The sequence below is a fragment of the Saccopteryx bilineata genome, chromosome 3 (genome assembly GCF_036850765.1).
Source record: "Saccopteryx bilineata isolate mSacBil1 chromosome 3, mSacBil1_pri_phased_curated, whole genome shotgun sequence".
Lineage (NCBI taxonomy): Eukaryota > Metazoa > Chordata > Mammalia > Chiroptera > Emballonuridae > Saccopteryx > Saccopteryx bilineata.
Window position 1 is genome coordinate 175,240,709 of NC_089492.1, and position 19,979 is coordinate 175,260,687.

The 19,979-nt window shown below is 39.6% G+C and overlaps 1 protein-coding gene across 1 annotated transcript in view; it reads left to right on the forward strand.

The window, feature by feature from the left end:
- Positions 1-19,979, forward strand: part of MBOAT1 (membrane bound O-acyltransferase domain containing 1) — a 132,770-nt gene that overhangs the window by 72,493 nt on the left and 40,298 nt on the right. Inside the window, 6 exon segments of the mRNA XM_066268298.1 lie at positions 4,785-4,840; positions 7,536-7,590; positions 9,044-9,227; positions 11,118-11,310; positions 16,419-16,522; positions 18,760-18,824. Of these exon segments, the coding sequence (XP_066124395.1) occupies positions 4,785-4,840; positions 7,536-7,590; positions 9,044-9,227; positions 11,118-11,310; positions 16,419-16,522; positions 18,760-18,824 (657 nt within the window).

Below are 19,979 nucleotides of genomic sequence, written 5' to 3' on the forward strand. Positions count from 1 at the left end.
CAGTCACAACCTCATTCTTCCCCTCTCTGGACTGAGTCCTGTTGTGAGCTTCCAGCTCACATGGCTTGTCTTAGCTTTTCTCCTTTCTTACCTCTCCAGTTCACTCTCACTTGTCCACCTTTAGATGTTTCAATACGCACATCTCTCAGAAGTGTTTGTGTGTTGAGCAGGTAGTCCTTTGTTGAAAGTGTAGAAATTTCAAGCCAAGAGACTAAGGGAAACCTCTCATTCTGCCATTCCTCTGACATCATTTGAAATTCATTCCTTTTTGTAAACAGGTTTTAGTTTAAGGATTTTAGATCTGCTTTTTCACAAATTATCAGTATATTATATATCAGTGATCACGTATGAGTTGTTTTTTATTTAAGTTGTTAGAAACTCTTTTAGATGTTTAAAACAGAAGCAGTATATGTGGAAAGTATAGTTTGAATGATGTATAACAATATTTGATCTATAGCTTATTTTTTCCCCAGAAAAAAACATTTTTTTGAAACATGGACAACAATATGGTTTTTACATAGACCCATTGGTGCAGATTTCATATCAAATACATTTTACTTATTGACATTGAGGTAAATATTTAGTTTTATGCATTGCATTAATCTGGGTTCTCTGAGAAGCAGATGCCAAGATAGGGACAGAGTGTAAAAGGTTTGTTGGGTTAAATGCCTGTGAGGGAAACAGGGAGGCCACTGGATGAGGCTAGGAGAGCCATCAGATTGAAAGGCATGTCTAACCTGAGATTAAGTGGGGACAGAGGGAAGAGTCTCGTCTTGGGCTGCAATGCAGTTCTAGGACAGTTTTGGCAAGTTCAGTGGGAAATCCTTGAGCTAAATATTCCCAAGGGCAGAGGAGTACCGTGCCTTGTGGGGAGGCATGGCTTAGCAAAGATAAGGTGGCAGAATCACAGGACACAGCTGGAGCCGGTCAGTTATAAACTGCCCCTGCAGCCGATCTGAGAAGCGTTTTCTTATGTCCACCACACATGTGCATATTGGACTTAACACATAAGCTTTGCTGAACATGTGTGCCTTATTATGGCATACATTAAATCTAACCCCAGATAGAGGAAAACAAATCCTTTATTTCTATAGAGATAGAAAGATAGGCTAATTCCATGACACATTGTATGTCTTTGTTGGTATAGCTATTTTATTAGACCTTTCATATATATATATTTTTTATGAATGAAATGAAATGTAGGAACTTCTTTAGTTTGCAAGTTGCATAGTCACCAGAGAATATGCCTCAAATTTTAAAAATTTTGTATTGGGATTTGTGTAAAGAAGATTGAGAACTTAAGTCTTATTAATGATTCCTAGGACTTTCAGTTTTGCAGGAAAACAAAAAAGACAAAAAGGCTTCAGAACGAATATTGTACTGTTTTGAAAGTCATATTTAAAACTCCTTTGAATGTCATACTTAATGTGAATCCATTATAAGAAAAAAAGCTCTCAACATCTATTATACATTATAGGCCAGAGGCCATGTTGAATCTCAAGCAGTGAGCTGCAAAGTTGTGATGGTCTAAGATCATTTTGATTATAGAAAGCTTCATGTAGCTTTTATTTCTGGGACTCAAGCCTCAGTGTTCTGGAAGAGCAGTTATTTTTTTCAATATAAAAGAGCATAGTCACATGTGTTAGCTAGGAGCACGTCTTGCTGCCTAAAAGCGACCACCTCCGTAGTTCCTATGTTTGCCACACCTTCTTCTCACCAGTCCTGGCAGAGCACAGAGGCCTTTCCCTTTCACAGTCTGACTCATTCTGCTCTTAGCCTCCTACACAACATTTAGAATCTTGTTTCAAGCGATAGCCATTGGCCATTGGGTTTTTGCAAATAAGAGATAAAGTTGGGTGTAGGTGTTAAGATTTCAAAGTGTATTTGTTGGTACTTTCTTGAAAAATGCATCTTGTTTATATAGATAGTTTAAAATATTACATGCTTATTATGTTACAGAGATGGAAAATAGGAATTAGAATGAGAGGAACTGAAGAGGAAATAGACTCATGGAGAAGTGGCTAAATGCAGTTAACACACATCACATTTGACCCAAATATTATTTGTGCCCAGTTCCATCCTTTTACACGTCTGGGCCTGGCCTGAGCTCAGAGTGCAGAGACTGTGTGGCATCCCAGTTTCATTCCAGGGACTCTGACATAGGACAGCGATTTGTATCTGGTGAGCCATAAGAATTTTTAAAACATGCAATAGCTGTCTATTTAGTCAGGGGCACTGCCCTCTTTTCCCTTAGATTGCCAAATAAAAACAAGACAACAGCCAATACAACAATAGCCATCCGGTGTGAATGAATCAAAATTATATATATATATATATATATATATATATATATATATATATATATTTTTTTTTTTTTTGTCAGATCGGCAAAAATATATTTTTTTGGTGTGCCACAGAATTTTAGTGATTAGCTTATGTGTGCCATGAGGTGAAAAAGGCTGAAAATCGCTGCCATAGGACATTGATCAAGGCCTCAGCATTCCATAAAAATGAGGCATCTGTCCATAGAGCTCAGAGACAGCAAATTCAGTAAGAATCCTTAAGACTGGAGATCAGAAAACCAGGATAAACTAAGAAGGTTTGGAAGAAAGTATAATAGTTATAACAGTGGGATTTTATCTTGTCTTGTTGGGCCAGAAGAGAGCTACTAACAGTACTCAACTAGGGTAGATGATTGGAAAAACAGGTGTATTTAAAAACAGCATTGTTGAGATATACATACCATATAATTCAGTCATTAATGTATACAATTTACTGATTTTAAACATATTTTCAGAGTCATTTTACAGAGTACAACCATTCATCACAATTAATTTTATAGCATTTTTATCACCCTCAAAAGAAACTTGTATGTGTTAGTTATCTCTCCTCATTTCCTCCCAATTTCCCCATCGGAGGTGACCAGCAATCTACTACATTTCTCTGTGGATTTGCCTCTTCTAGACATTTCCTATAAAGGAGATCACACGATATGTGGCCTTTTGTGTCTAGCTTCTTTTACTTAGCATGTTTTCAAGGTCCATCCATGTTGTAGCATGTGTCAGTACTTTATTTTTTTTTATTACTGAAAAATATTCATACCATATTTTATTTATTCATCAGTTGATGGACATTTGGGTTATTTCCTTTTTGGCTATTATGAGTAATGTTACCCTGAACACGTGCATACAAGTTTTTGTGTAGACATATTTTTTTTTTTCTCATGAAAATATATGTCGGAGTGGAATTGCTTGGTCATACGGTAACTGTTTAACTTTTTGAAATAGTGCCAGACTGTTTCTAAAGCAATTGCACCATTTAATATCTCCACCAGAAATGTGCAAGGATGCCAGTTCTTCACCTCCTGGCTAACACTTAGCTCTCTTTTTGATTCTAGTTCTTTTATTGCTTGAGTCCTTTTATTGTGGCTTTGACTTGCATTTCTCTTATAACTGATTACTGTTGAGTATCTTTTCATGTGCTTATTAATATATATTTGTATATATATATATAAAATCTTTTTTAGAGAAATGTTCATTTATATCCTTTGGTCATTTTTAAATTGGATTGTCCTTTAATTATTGAGTTGTGTTTATGTATTCTAGTAAAAGTCTTACACATATACTACTTACACATATTTTCATGCATTCTGTGAAATGCCTTTTCACTTTCTTGATGGTGTGTGTCCTTTGAAGAACTAAAATTTTAACTTTTAATGCTATCTATTTAATCTATTTTTTTGTTACTTGTACTTTTAGTGTTATGTCTAAGAACTATCGCCTATGAAATTTTACATTTGTGACTTCTTTTAAGAGTTTAATAATTTTAGCTCTTACATTCAGATCTTGATCCGTTTTAATTACTTTTGTATTGTTTTTATGTGGCTATCTAGTTGCGTGGTTACTATGTATTTGTTGAAAAGATTATTCTTTCCTCCATTGAATTACCTTGGCATCCTTGTTGACATGGGCGGCACTTATTAGGCAAATTTTTATTTGATGGCTTTTTGCAAATTGAGATTGGTATTATTTTTTGTTACTAAATGGTTTATTTATAGGTAGCTGCATTTTCCAAATGTATCTTTTACTATGTGTGCATGGGAAATAGCCTTTATAGAACATACTATGGTGGAGAAGCCAAAATATATATCTCATCCAGGTAGAACCAAAGCAGTGGATTAGGTATCCCAGACCAGTGTAGCTTACACTTTAATGTGCATCTACCCAGAGATCTTGTTAAAATGCAGGCTCTCGTTTTCTGGCTCTGAAACAAAGTGAGATTCTGCATTTCCAGCAATCTCCAGGCCACACTCATGGTGCTGGTCCTGGAACTTTAGCTTTGAGTAATCACTCAAGAGGGCCTTTCTAGTGTGATCTTGTTGTTCAGTGTTGTTCTGTCTACTTACTTAAAGAGATTCAGAAAGGAAGTACTAATTGTTTATTTTGAATTAAATATTTTATATTTTATTTAATAATCTTCAAGATGAAAAACCACCATGTGGAGAAACAGAATCAAAGTTCCAGGCGCACTTTTGCTAATCTTTTTTTTAATTTTTATTTATTCATTTTTTTAGAGAGGAGAGGGAGAGACAGAGAGAGAGAGAGAGGAGACAGAGAGAGAAGGGGGGGAGGAGCTGGAAGCATCAACTCCCATATGTGCCTTGACCAGGCAAGCCCAAGGTTTCAAACTGGCGATTTGAGCATTCAGGTCGAGACTTTATCCACTGTGCCACCACAGGTCAGGCCACTTTTGCTAATCTTGATTAACTTCTATCTTTCTTTTAGACCTCTGATGATTGTCACTCAGAAGATCACAACCTTGGCATTCCAAATTCATGATGGTGAGAAAAACAACCCTCTTTTTTGCTCTAAGAGTCTACCTGATGTCTTTTATACTCTGTACACAACCCTAGGTTTGGACAAGTGCTGGCAGATCTTGCTGTATTCTGTCAAAAATTTGTAGACCTCTTTAGTCATGGCTCTGAACTTTCTATGTTATTATCAACCATTTCCCTCCTGAACCTGTAGCCTAAATTTGCTGAAATATTTGCATTGAGAACTGTGGGTTTCTGTTTATTTTTACAGTGCTTTAAATTTAACTTATGGTGCTCTCTCTGCCCTTCATTCAAATCTGTTAAGAAAAGGTGGCATTGTGTTTCTTTGGTTTAATCTCTGAGAAGCTCATGAGGTAATAAAAGATTAAACAACATTGGCCGGTTAACCAGTTTTTTAGGTTTCTTTTTTTTTTTCTTAGAAAATTATCTGAGATTAGCCTGACCCTATAAAATGCTGGGAGAAGAGTCTTCTGTTTGTATAAAAACTGCATGTTTTCTTTCCTCAGTCTTTCAGAAAATGCAATTTTCACAGTTAAAACTGGGTGTCAGGGAAGGAGAAGACATTTTCAGTGGGGCGGAAGACAGTCTTCAGTGATGCCAGACGCAATTACTAAAAGTACATTTGGCGAATTTCTCCTTCTCTGGCAGATGCTGTTTGATCGCTGAAACTTTTTGTTTGTTGACAGGTTGAGAAAATGTACAATCTTTGCAAGTTTTCTTGTTTTTTCATAAAACATGGACATTAATGTAATTTCAGGTTGACCCTTTGTATTTCTAGTTTATAACTGGTGATTCAGTCATTCTGTAGAGAACTGGGTAATTTTATACTAAGCATGGAGTCTTTATAGGGTGACCAATGTCCTGGTTTGCCCAGACCTGAGAGGTTTCCCAGGGTGGGACACTTAGTGCCCAAATTGACAAAGTCCTGGGCAAACTGGGTTGAGTTGGTTAATGATTTTGTATCTGAAAATCTACCTGAAAGAAGTTACAGACTAACATTAGTAATATAAATTAATAGCTAAAATCAGTTTAATTTCTGGGATTGCCAGAGATGTATTATTTGATGAGAGCTTAGAAAACAATGACTGTGATTTTTAACACTGCTTCTTTTTTTTTAAACATAAGCTTTTTGCCTAAATTTACTTTTGTAAGCATTCTCAGTTTATTCTATTTTGTGGAACATCCCTTACATGCAGCAAAATATTTATTTGTCTTTTGTCTTTTTTTTTTTTTCTTCCTGAAGCTGGAAACGGGGAGAGACAGTCAGACAGACTCCTGCATGCGCCCGACTGGGATCCACCCGGCACGCCCACCAAGGGCGATGCTCTGCCCACCAGGGGGCGATGTTCTGCCCCTCCGGGGCATCGCTCTGTCACCTGGGGCAGAGGCCAAGGAGCCATCCCCAGCGCCCGGGCCATCTTTGCTCCAATGGAGCCTTGGCTGCGGGAGGGGAAGAGAGAGACAGAGAGGAAGAAGGGGGGAGGGGGTGGAGAAGCAAATGGGCGCTTCTCCTATGTGCCCTGGCCAGGAATCGAACCCGGGTCCCCCGCATGCCAGGCCGACGCTCTACCGCTGAGCCAACCGGCCAGGGCCGTCTTTTGTCTTTTTTAGGTGTGTGGGAGGAAGAAGTAAATTTTGGAACCACTCTCCTTTCTCTTAAGCATGTTTTTGAGTTGTTAAGCATGTTTATGAGAAGTGTCCTTATCAGTCTTAGCTGAGCATACAGTTTTAAAGTTGACATTTAATGCTTAAGGGATGACACTTCAGCTGCATTGATACTAAGTTAGCATATACATATTATGGGAAGCACAAATGTGATTTGGTTGGGAGTTTTTCAGGCATGCATGAGTTTTAAAAGAACACCACCTAATAATTCTTCTGTGTTTTTTCTGAATTCAGGATTGCATTTTCTGTGTTTGGGGAGAGGGAAGTTTCCTATTTCTTTCCCATTACTTTCCACATCCATGCTCTCAGGTGGTACCAGGTGTTTGTACCCAGCATATCAGAGATGTATTTTCTGGTTCCGGTACAAAGGCAGACTTATTTCTCTCATGTAGCAACAAAAAACATATACAGCATGGTAAGGTGTGTAGGAGATGTGGAGGGTTGTCTGGGATCCATGTCATACTGTGTGGATTAACTTGGAAGTAACTCCTGAATCCTCCATTCCTTGTCAGAGCCTATAGGGACTTTTCTTACACATGGACTTATGGGTAGTGCTTTGATCTGGGGCATTTTTTAAAAAATGGAAAACTTTGATTTGTGAAACAAAAATTAATCACTTTTCTTAAAAAATGAATTTCATAAGTATCTTTTAAGGTTAGTTTTCTACTGCTTGACTGGTGGTGGTATAGTGGATAGAACATTGACCTGGGATGCTGAGGTTCCAGGTTCAAAACCCCAAGGTTGCTGGCTTGAGTACATGCTCATCTGCCTTGAGCACAGGCTCACCAGCTTGAGCATGGGGTTTCTGGCTTGAACATGAGATTATTAACATGATCCCATGGTCACTGGTTTGAGCCCAAATGTCACTGGGTCACTGGCTTGGCTTGAGCCCCTGTCAAGGCACATATGAGAAGCAATCAGTGAACAAGTGACGTAACTACAAGTTGATGCTTCTTATCTCTCTCCCTTCTTGTCTCTGTGTCAGATTAGTTATCTATTTCACTTTAAATATTTCCAAGATTTTTCTTTCTCATAGGATTAGGACGAAGAGCTGAAGACCTGTCTGCTGAGCAACATCGACTTGCTGTAAAGTAAGTTAAATTTAACAGTGTATTCTTGAATACTTTGTGTATCAATATCTAGAGATCTTCACTTAAAAATACCTGCATATGAGCTCCATTATGTGGATGAAATATTGTTTATTTAATGGATCTGCTACTGATGGACACTTGGGTGTCTACCAGTCTTTGGCTTTTGCAAATGGTAAATGATGACTAACCTTGTCCATGGGTCATTTCAGATGGGTTTGGGTAGAGCTGTAGGATAGATTCCCAGAATTGGAAATGCTGGGCCAAAGAGTAAATGGATCTGTAATCTTGTTAGTTTTGCAAGATTCTCTTTCACTGGGGTTGTTATGTCTATTCCAGAATTATTTTTATTGGGCATATGTCTTAGGGTCCTCAAGAAAGAGTTATGAATGCATATCAATGTGATTAAATGCTAGTATGAAAAACCTTAGGCAGTAAAGCTGGAGAGAAATTCTGCCTGGGGATAGGAGGAAGGTGGACTTTGGCCAGTGTTGATGTTTCTTAGAAAAAGGAGTGGGTGTTGGAGAGGAAGGGAGGCTATGCAAAGTTGGAGAATAACGTATGAAAATAGAATGACATGTGGAGTAGCATATTGGGGATGGTTGCACAGCCATGGCCAAGAGTTCCTGTTTGAGAGTGGTAGGTAATCACTGGGAGAAGTGAGAGGGGCCCAGGTGGTAAGGAGAATGAGTGCTTCATATCTTCATTAAGGATTTGGGACTTGGAACCAATGGATAATCACTGGAAGAGTCTAATGAGTCAAGCTGTTTGCTAAGCATTATGGGAGTATATATGCTAATATGCATAACTCCAGTGACTGGTCACCAATGGCATTTTAGGAAGCCTTTCCCCACAATTTTATCCTGCTAGAGGAGCATGCCCCTTACAAGATTGGCTCCTTCAGACTTTTTTCCCTGCCAATTACCCTGTCTGTTGACCTGGTGGCTTCCTGGGTGACAAAGCAGACATCAAACTGTTACAGCAGTAGTTTTGTGTAGCTTCTGCAAGTGGAAACTGGTACCACCCATCATTGTTTTATATTTATTTGGATGGTCTGGAGAGAGTTTTCCCATGTGAAAGCATCTCAGTCAGCTAATAGGAAGTCCAGTTCCCCACCTTCTGTTTATTAGCTTTATCTTCTCCTGTAGACAAATAAGTTGATGAGGAAGCATTTCCCAGCTTCGGAGTGCCTTTGCCCTAGACCCCACCCTCCGTGTTTGTAGTAGTAGTAGTTGGCCAGCAGAGGGTGTGGCAGAGTGCTGCATCTTCGCTGAGCCACTCACCTCATTAACTTTTCAACAGGATTTCTCTCTTAGGTGAATTATTAGAGAAACAGAACAAGGAAAGATCCAGTTATGTTTAATAAACTATAAAGATGACACCTGTGTTTACTATTTGCTAATTTGCAAATATGAAAGAAAAAGAGTGAAGAGTTTTCAACTTTTTATTTTCACAGAGTAAAACCCTCTTTTTTGGAATACTCAAGCTACCTTCTCAACTTCATGAGTGTCATAGCTGGCCCTTGTAACAATTTCAAGGACTACATAGCCTTCATTGAGGGGAGACACACACACATGAAGTTGCTGGAAGTGAACTGGAAGGAAAAAGGTTTCCACAGCCTGCTGGAACCTTCTCCTACTGTAAGTTTTTGGTGTCAAGCATTTACCCAGAGGTCCGGAATATAGAGTTTGGCCAGGGCTGATTCTCACTAATAATTGTTCTAATTAAAAAGCCAAACAGTTTATCAGAAAGTTTGGCCAATAACTTGTCCCTCCATTTGTTTAAAATTACCAATACTGGTATTTATTTGCAGTTCTCTGGGTTAGAGAAACAGATGTTTATTTCACAGAGGAGCTCATAGGCTGGTATTATTAAAGCAATCATTCCATTAGTCAGCTGCCAATGTTAAGTGCCTACAGTGTGCTCAACACTATACTAGTTAACACATTCAAATTTATGGGTGTTTTGTCTTTATGAACAGGAATTAATACAGCTAAGGATAATATGTTATGCAAGGTAGAGGGGGAGGAAGTGGGGACCAGAATAAATGTGCTTTTTATTGTAGAACCTGTTTGTTGCAAGGGAAACTGATTTTACATTGCCCAACACTTGATTTTAATTGACTTTGAGGGAGTTTAAGATGGGCTTTTTTTGAAATAATATTTTAATATGAATTTTACTAATCTCAAATTAGTCTACAGTAGGACAACTTATTGAACTTTACAACTAAGCTAAGGTTATTCAGCTAACATGTCCTATATTTAAGGAAATTTGTCATTAATTGAAGGAATAGGGAAAAGTGAGTAAGGGAGAAAATGAGTATAATTTAAATATTTCATAAATGTTAAACGTCTAGGCAAAATTAGGTATTTGAAATTTTAAGTGATTCATTAATTAAGTATGAATTTTCAGATAGGGTTGATACTGTTGGCTCCTCAGCACTTTATGGTTAGTCTCAGAGTGTTGGATCCAACTCATTATTGAAACAATCTTGGAGTGAAGGCACCATGGCTGCCAGACGTCAAAGGAGCTGCAAGTGTTTCCAGGCAGCGTCTGTCACAGTAGTGCTTTTGCATTTCACATGCTCTTATTTAGAAAATAATGTTGTTATTGAGTCTGAATTAATGTCGCTGTCCAAGTTTGTGCACAGGGAAGGTGAGGTGGGGAGGCTCCATTTAGGCTAAAGACACAGTGATGGGAGGGGGCTGGCACCCATGAGCTGCTATGTCCTCAGTGGCCAAACGTGGTAAGCATTTCAGTGGGAACCAGGCACTGTTCTCGGTACCTTATACTTATTTACTTAAACCACAACCCACCTTCTGAGGGAGGTACTATTGCTCTCCCTATGTTATGGATAAAAGTAGTCTGTTTTTATAAAGTTGGGAACTATAACTGTGTTGATGCTGAATGACATTCCCTGGAATTCCAGGGAAACTGGACAGAATTACTCTATCCAGAGGAATTTAAAATGTTAGTACACCATAACCCCAGAGCAGAACGCATTCATCCATCCTGGAAGGTTTCTAAAGCTTCTCGTTACCTGCCAAGTCCTGGTGCAGGCATTTAATCAACACACACAGAACCCTTCCTAACTAAGCTCAGTCCTCCTCCCTGGCAATTCAAGCCCATTTCCTTGGTCAGCTGGCTACAGAAGTGGAAGACAGCTGGTTCTTTCTTTCTGATGCAAGATTGCTGCCCTGGAGTATCTGTTTCTCTTATGTTTTGCGTAATAAAATCATCTACCCTTTGCTGGTAGAATTTACTGGTAAAAGTTTTCTTCCACTTTAGATATTCAGTTCTTGAGTGTCAGACTTATATTCTGCATCTAAATATAGCACCTCTGCCCATTCTGCCATTTGTGCCAGGAATAAAAATGCCCATTGCCACCCCTTCTAGGGAGCCACTCTTAGTGGCCAAAGCAGTTATTGGAACAGCTTTGTTCTTCATGTGCCCTTACTACAATTGTCTTTCTCAAGAAGAAGTCTTCTGAATAGTTGCACTGATTTTTTTATTTTCTCTCCTAATTATAGGGCGCTGTGATACACAAGTTGTGCATGACCTTGGTGTCTCTCCTTCTGTTTTTGACACTCACAAAGACCTTCCCCGTCACCTGCCTGCTTGATGACTGGTTTGTTCATAAAACCAACTTTCTGACTCGACTGTGCTACTTATATATTGTCATGCAAGCCTCAAAGCCCAAGTATTACTTTGCCTGGACATTAGGTAAGTCTGATGGAGTGCCCTTAAATGAATGAGGAAAAGATGCTACTCCTTGGACAGCTTAGCCAGAACAACATTTTGGGTAACCACACCAAAAAAAGTCCAATATATAATATACAGGGGGTCCTCGGGTTATGACAATCTAGACATAAAACGTTTTAAATTTATGACGCTCACTCCCATAAAAACTTTAAAAAATTGAAACGTGAGTGTTTCAGCTTACGCCATTAGCATAGTACTTACGGACTCCATGGGCAAAACTAGTTGTGTTGCGTGGCGGAAGAATACACAGTAATATGGTGTGTTTGTGTTTTTATGCTCTAGATCATGATTTTACAACGGTGTTAGGATAGATAAGTGACTTAGGATAGGGCGTGTTTTGACTTACACCAAAATTAAGGTTACATCATTGTCATAGGTATGGAACTGTGTTGTAACCCAAGGACCCCCTGTATAATATATCAGATGGCCATTTACTGAAGTGGAATGTTATGGGAAAATTACAGAATGGTCTGGCTTTCTTGTAATTTTTCTGGGTTGCACATAATACAGGATACACATTAATTTTACCAACACACATGCTAATTTAGGTTATACTTTTTAAGAAATTGTTGGTTAAGCTTTATGCCTTAAAAAAAACTGACTTTAGCCCAGGCTGGTTGGCTCAGCGGTAGAGCGTCCGGCCAGGGCACACAGGAGAAGCGCCCATTTGCTTCTCCACGCCCCCCCCCCCTTCCTCTCTGTCTCTCTCTTCCCCTCCCACAGCCAAGGCTCAATTGGAGCAAAGATGGCCCGGGCGCTGGGGATGGCTCCTTGGCCTCTGCCCCAGGCGCTAGAGTGGCTCTGGTCACGGCAGAGTGACGCCCCGGAGGGGCAGAACATCGCCCCCTGGTGGGCAGAGCGTCGCCCTTGGTGGGCGTGCTGGGTGGATCCCGGTCGGGCGCATGTGGGAGTCTGTCTGACTGTCTCTCCCCGTTTCCAGCTTCAGAAAAATATAAAAAAAACAAACAAAAAAACCCAACTGACTTTAAGGGATAAATTTTTAAGGTAGAAAGTTCAACTTAATTTCTTTCTAACATACTTTTTTTTCTCTCCCTGTGGTGTAACTTAGTCAATATTAAGTTTTCTCTCTTTCTTTTCAAACTGTTTTACACGGGAATAGTTTAAAGCTTTGCTGAGGCGAGCAGTAAACTCTGTTTATTTACAAGCATGGTAAAGGGTTCTGATAAGGCATGGCTGCTGTATGTCTCACATTTGGAACCTTTTTAGGAAAGGGAGTTTTTAACATCTAAGCCGGGCTTGATGTCAGAGAGCAGTGACTGTTTATCAAGTTGACTAGATCATTAAACTCAGATCCTAGAGCTTCGCCCATATTTCACAAGTTAGGGCGTAGCACTTGTTGAGTTCCTCTTTTCTCATTTTATGCTCCAGAGTTTTAATCCCAAAATAAAGTGTTAGTTACTAAATTATTTTTAATGTATTGTTATTTTTTATTGTGGTAAAATATACATAACATAAAATTTTGACCATCTGTAGTGTACAATTTAGTGGCATTAAGTTCATTCAAATGGTGGTGCAACCATCACCCCTCTTCACCTCCAGAACTTTTTCCATCACTCCAAACAGAAACTCTGTATCCATTAAGCAAAGTAATAACTCCCCATCCCAACCCCTCCCCAGCTCTGGGTACAAATTATTTTTAGGGTTGAACTGTTCAGCAATAAGTTTGGTCCAAAGTAGTATGTACGTAACATTTAGCCAGAGAGATCTGACTTAGAGCTTAAAAACATTTTCCGTGTAGGGAATTTTGTTTCTCATCACATTGTTTAATTCAAGGAGTTTTTTATGAGTACGAGGGTCCATGCTATAAGGAATTCAAAAGTCAGACATCTCTCCCCTAAAGACTGTCACACTCTGTCAGAACATGGAGGTGCACACCGGCTGGGCAGCTCGCATGAAGAGCTGCCTGAAGGGTAGACAGAGTTGATAACAAATGTAGACTGGTCATTGGAGAAGCCTCCAAAAGCCCCCTTTTTCTGCAGTTGCTTTATTATTTAAAATGATTTCCTGAGTATGTGGGCATACCTACTATGGTTGGAGCCCTACTTGGCACACCGTGCTATTGTTCTGTGTGCACTGGTCGGTTCCCTGTGCTCTGACCTGAGAGTGAGTGTGTGTGTGTGTGTGTGTGAGACAGGGAATCTCTCACTTCCTTACTACCTCTACTTCCTCACTACCTGCCTTTCCTCTTTCCCTTGCCCTGCCTCCTCTGGGTCCTCTATCCCAGGTGTATGGGCTAGCTTCTGGGCTAAATCAGCCCCTGAGCTAAGGAGGAAGGAGAGGGCATTCCATGGTCTCATAGGGAAAGTCTAACACAAGGTGGGTGGTGCTGGCGGGGTCGGGGTGGGTAGGGGGTCCCAGGGGTGGAGGTGTCTGGCATTATTCTTCCTTTTGGGGAATTCCTCAGCTATTTGGAGAATAGAAGTAACCCATTTTGTAGATAGTTTTCTCTGTGCACTTGGCTGTTTTTATTTTCCCCCCCTTTATCATTTTTTTTTTTGGTAGCTTCCATAGAAACACTTCATTAATTTGTGTGATCTCAATTTGAAGTTCGTTACACCTTGGATTGCATGGGCTGATCTGCAATTAACCTGTGTATTATTTATGAGTAAAGAAGCAGTGAATAGTATAACAGGGAATATTTAAACTGCTTAACTGAATAATTGTTTTATTCAGCTGCATACAACACCATTTACATATAATTGGTGTGCTAAATATACATTGTTAATTTAATCCTTAAAGCTGGCCTCTTGATGAATCTCAGCTGAGCTGCACTGTGTTAGCCCAGTTCTAGTTACTGTTTATATTGAAATAATACAGCTATTTTCTTAGGACTTAGTTTATAATTCTGGTTGTCTTTTCTCTATTGATTACTACTAATTAGTGAGACTCAACTGTAGCCCAGGCTGTGTTCTAAAGGTCACCAACTCTTAAAACATGAGTGTCTGAATCAATTTATCTGTAATAATATTTTGAGAGCCATGCACAATATAAGTAAAGCCAATTTTGGACTATTTTCAACATCCTTTTAAAATAGGTATCATTCTAGCCATTTTACACTCAAAAGAATAGGTTTCTAGAAGTTAGACAACTCTCCTAAGGCTGTACATTTTCTCTGTTGCTAAATGGAGCTAGGATCCAGGAGATCTGCCTCCAGAGCCCACCCTTAACCACTCCTGTCACCCGTGTGAGCATTAAATGAGAAATGCCTGTAATTTATAGAATCCTAAATGATAGCAGGTGTGTGTGCTTTTAATATAATCAGAAGAGTTAGCCCTAGCTGGTTGGCTCAGTGGTAGAGCATCAGCCTGCCGTGCAAGAGTCCCGGTTTCGATTCCCGGCCAGGGCACACAGGAGAAGTGCCCATTTGCTTCTCCACCCCTCCACCTCTCCTTCCTTTCTGTCTCTCTCTTCCCCTCCCGCAGCCAAGGCTCCATTGGAGCAGAGTTGACCCGGGTGCTGAGGATGGCTCCATGCCTCTGCCTCAGGCGCTAGGATGGCTCCAGTTGCAACAGAGCAACGCCCCCTGGTGGGCGTGCCTGCCGGGTGGATCCCGGTTGGGCGCATGCAGGAGTCTATCTGACTGCCTTCCCGTTTCCAACTTCAGAAAAATACAAAAAAAAAAAAAAAAAAAAAGAAGAGTTATTATTCCGACTGATCTGAGGCTAGAGATAGGACGAGGAATTTGAGGGGTGCTCTGCTGGTCCCAGCAGGGTCGGTCCAGTCCTGCTTTTACTCCTCAGCACAGACCTCACAGGCTCTTCTCCCAGTTTGGTTTCTCTTCTGTCGTTCACAAATTTGTGCCCACGCACTTAAAACGATCAGTTTCTTAACTGGCACACTCTTGCATTGTTTTTCTTTTTCACTGAGTTTCTGTCCAGTTGGCTTGGCAGAAGGACATAGCAGGACTCAGTGCTTTTCATCCTAACTTCTAAAAGAAACCAGTCATTTTTCTGTGAAGCCAAGTGTAAGATAATCAGCGTTAATTATCGACTATGCCAAAGGTGAAGGAGACAAACATAGAACAGGTGGTTTTTCTTTAGAGTAGCCCTTCATAAGTCCATCCTTGGTTGGGCTTGAATTCTAGAACCAGAATGAGTAGGTTTTTCTAGATACCCTCCAGACCTAAGACTTGACAGTGCCATGATTTAATTAGTTTTGTTATAGTATTTTCTTTAAAAAAATAATCAATTAACTTTGAAATAAGATAAAAGAGAAAATGATCCTCTTGGTCATTATAAAGTATATTGATTTCATTAGATCTCTATTTGTATACAAAAGCATTTCATTAAGGAGTTGATTAGAAATGTATGCTCACTGCAGGGAGACATTTTCTTAGAGTTCAGTGAAGTCAAATAGAGGTGGTAACAGGAGCTCTTATGGGTAGGATGGCTTTGGTACTATATCCTCATGTGGCCTATAAGGCATCTGGCCTCAAGTTCATATCTATAGCTGTCTTTTATTTCTTGTATTCTGAACTTTCCTAACTGTACCTTGGCAGCCCCAACTGATACCCTACTGGCATGTTGTGCTTAATACATTCAGGATAGCTCCATTTTATCTTTTAGAGCTGGGTCTCCTGCTGACTTAACACTGTCTTACCAGTTAATGTCCTGCCATCTTTAATGACAGCTCTTTGACTTCTATGGGATCCCTTGTTTCTCTGGTCTCTGCTTCTGAGCTTAAGGTACATTTTTACCTTCTTTCCTCTTATATCAAACTGGCTACTAAATCCTTTTCCATATTGCTTTGTTTTGGAAAGAAATCCTTCCTTTCTCTTTTATTCCCTGTTGCATTCTATGAGCATCTAGTGCCTGTCTGCTCACTAGCAGGTGCTCACTAAATGCTAGTGAGTGAATAAAAAATGAATAAAAATTGAGGTCACCAAAAAGCCAGAAATGTACCTCTGATTCACAATGCTACCAGGTCCTTGACTTTCTGTCTTTCCTTTCTAAGGAAGCTACCACATCTCAGTGTTAAAGCTAGACAGATATTGATGTCTTTTAAAGCAGCAATGTGACTATACTAATGTGTTGTTTTAAAAACCATAGCTGATGCAGTGAATAATGCAGCTGGCTTTGGGTTCAGCGGAGTGGATAAGAATGGAAATTTCTGTTGGGATCTGCTTTCTAACCTAAACATCTGGAAAATTGAGGTGAGTCGTACTTCTGAATCAAGCTGCTGTAGTGACTGACGAGGTGGTGTGCTTTGAGTGCAGGGACCAGGAATCTTCTTCACAGTGTCCAAAAAAATGTGGGTCCAGCAACCTCCTGGGAAATTTACATCTTGGAATTCTTTTTCCTCATTTTCTTTTTTTTTTTTCTCTTTAAAAGATACTTTTTTGATTATTTTAATTGTTTAGTAATGACCAAAAATATCTGAAAAAGAATCAGGAATATTTTTGTTGTTATTTACCTTTCTGTTCTCTCAACTAGACAGAACAGAAGCCATTTTCTCTTGTTCACATTCTACATTCTTCAGTCCAGAATATGGACTGGAAGCTCTGGTATTTAGATTTCAACATGTCATGTGCACTTTGTGGTTCCTTTGGGAGCACTAGTAATCCATCTGCGTTTAGGGAGAATTGTCGTGGCACACAACTTTTAGGCCACTAGAAACGGGGTATTTATCTTTTTCGCTGGCTTTATTCTCGGACCACGGTTCTTGATGTCTTCCTCATTACAGACGGGCTCCTTGGGGCTGCATCACTCAGGCTTCCTTGGCATTGTCGGCAGTCAGAGCTGATAGGAATGCCGTCTCAGAGCCACTCTTCTGGCCACGGGATGGGCGTAGGGGCGTGCTTCTCAACACACAGAAGTGTTGGTTCTGCAGCCAGGTGACTTGTGTTTGTGGTTGGTAGGAGTTTACCACCCCTACAGGGCAGGCAGAGTGCCATTGGAGAGTTTGGGCAGCAGGGATGTGCATGTAGAGCAGGAAGCCAGGGATGCAGAGCCTGACCACCTACTACCCAAGTTAGGTGGACATGGGGCCACAAAAAGTACTGGGGTGGATACCCTCCACCTTCTGGATGCCTGAGGCTTCTCATCTTAAATGAACAAGCTCCAGCATCCAGACAACCTCCCCCATTTTTGGAAAAACAATGTAGATAATCTACAGGCTTCTTTTTTCTATACGGATGATGTTAGAGCAAGTACAAATGTGTGCGGGCTTTTCTCCTTTTTTCCAGTAAAATTCTTCTCTCCATCCAAACCCTTGGATCACTGCTGGCTGCTGTGGGTAAACATCCCTTTCAGTGGCTCCCCTTGACTTTCAGCTGCCCACCCAGCTCCTCAGCTGGGCACCAAAAGACAGAGTTATCTCACTGGGGGCATGTGTTCAGGATTAAGGGCTAACTTATTACTCTACTCTATGTGTTCATTGTAAAGGAACACCAGAAGGAGAAAACTTGCATTTCCAATCGAGTTGATACAGAGCAAGGAGCTAAAGAAAACCAAGGAAGCCCAATTTAGTGAAGGTTCCTTGAACCTGTGTACAACATCTTATTAGCCATACAGGATATGGGTAAATAGAACTCCTTAGGATTTTAAAATAAAAACTCAACACAAAATCTGTCTGTATCTATTGATGATCTCTCTTCTTCCCTCCCTCTCTTTTTTCTTTCCAAACATATTACATGAGGCCAGTGTGTGACCTAGCTAAGATTTTTTTATGGTTGAAACAGAAGAAGTGGCACTTGTACTTTCCACCTTCATTAGATGTGCTGGTACTTGAATGTTTGTTTCATGCTTCCTATTACCAGCCTTTGGAAAGACTTGACTTATTTTTCTGGAATGAGGAAACCTTGTTGATGGCTTGTTTTGGAATGTCTCTTCTGCCCCTTTGGTGATATTTATTTTCTTTTCTGTGTTGAGACTTCTTCATGCATAAAGTCTCTTACTATTCTAGATATAATAGGAAGTATATGAACCTGTGCAGCTCTTTGTAGAGTTACTTCACAAGACTGACCTACTTTAGAGATGGCCACACACCGAAAAACTGACAATTTAATTCAGGTTGTCTCCATAAAGGCACTGACTTCACATGATTAAACTTTTCCTATGACAAATCCCCTGTTAGGGTATTTAGTTTTAAAATTCAGACTTAATTTTTTTTTTAAACTAGAGAAGAAGGAAAACCCACAAAACATTTTTTCAGTTTTTCTATAATTTAAAAATAAATTGAGAAGAATTGAGACTTTGCAAGCCAAGTTTTAGTCAATCTTATAAACATCAGAATTTGACTGCATTCAATGGAACAGCTGATATGCTCTTGACCAATTAGACACTATTGAAATAGCACATCTAATCTGCTGCCAGGGAAATTCTGGGGAGGGCTTTCCATTACTTGGGGTATTTTTAAAGCTAATGATAGGTGTTATTTTCTTCTTCCTAGACTGCTACAAATTTCAAAACGTACCTAGGAAACTGGAATATTCAGACGGCTACTTGGCTAAAGCGGTAAGAAAAACAAAAATGACCTCATTACTCATGGCACTGGGATATGTTTAGATGGGAGTTGCTAGATGAATAGCCATAGTGTGCCAGTAGTAATGTTTTTGTTTTGTATGAATGGCTGTGCCATATACATGAACAAGTAATAATATAGTGATATAAAAAGGCCACAGTATATAGCATATGTATCTTAATCCTGCCATTCCTGTGTCCAGGTGCTCATTTAATCCTCCTATCAATCCTCTGAGATGTAGGTAGTTATTTATCCGCATTTTGCAGATGAGCAAAGTGAGGCATAGAGAGGTTATGTAACTTGCCCAAAGTCACATAATGAGTAATAGATAAGAGCCCAATAGACGGTCACGAGCCAGGCTTTTAACCATTGTGCTGCCCTACCTCTGACCAAGAGGGGCTGCTGGCCAGATGTCAAAGAGGGTCATTGTCAGTATCTAATCATTGAAGATTGCTGTTATTTATCCCTAGCATTAAAAACTCTGTAGTTCCCCTGATGTTGATACTTTTAAACTTTGTATTTGTACTGATATTTGTTTCCCTACACATTCCAAAATTAGAAACATTACTTATTATGGAACTGATAATGTGCTATTCTGGAGTAATGTGCTCTCTTGAAACTCTAGCTAGTGAATATTCCTATCATAGAAGTGCAGGGAGAGTATAAAAACACTGAACTATAGATTGTTTTGAATAAGTAGCATTTTTTCTTAAGTGAAAACTGGGGTAAGAAAAGAGACAATGTATAGTAATTCCCCCAAGGTAAGTTCATATGGTGTTGTTGGAAAATTGATCTGAACATGCAAAATTTGAAAATTTGCCCTTACTATTATTGCTGTTAATTTTGCAGATAATTTTAGCATAAACCTTTATTTCTATATGTTGAGTAATCCCAGTGTACCAAGAGTCCTACAATCTCCATTAGGATTTTGTTCTAAGATGACTAAATGTGTGTGCATATAAAAAAATGAAAAATAATTTAGAAACTAAAATATTTAATTCATAAAAAGAGATACAGAGGGTTAGAAACAAGTCCATATGCAAACTGTTCCTCATTTTAAAGAGAAACATACAAATGGGGTCCCAATGCTGTTTTTCTCCCTAAATGCGCTCTCTTCCTGTGCAGAGGTTGCTGTGGTCCTTAGTTTG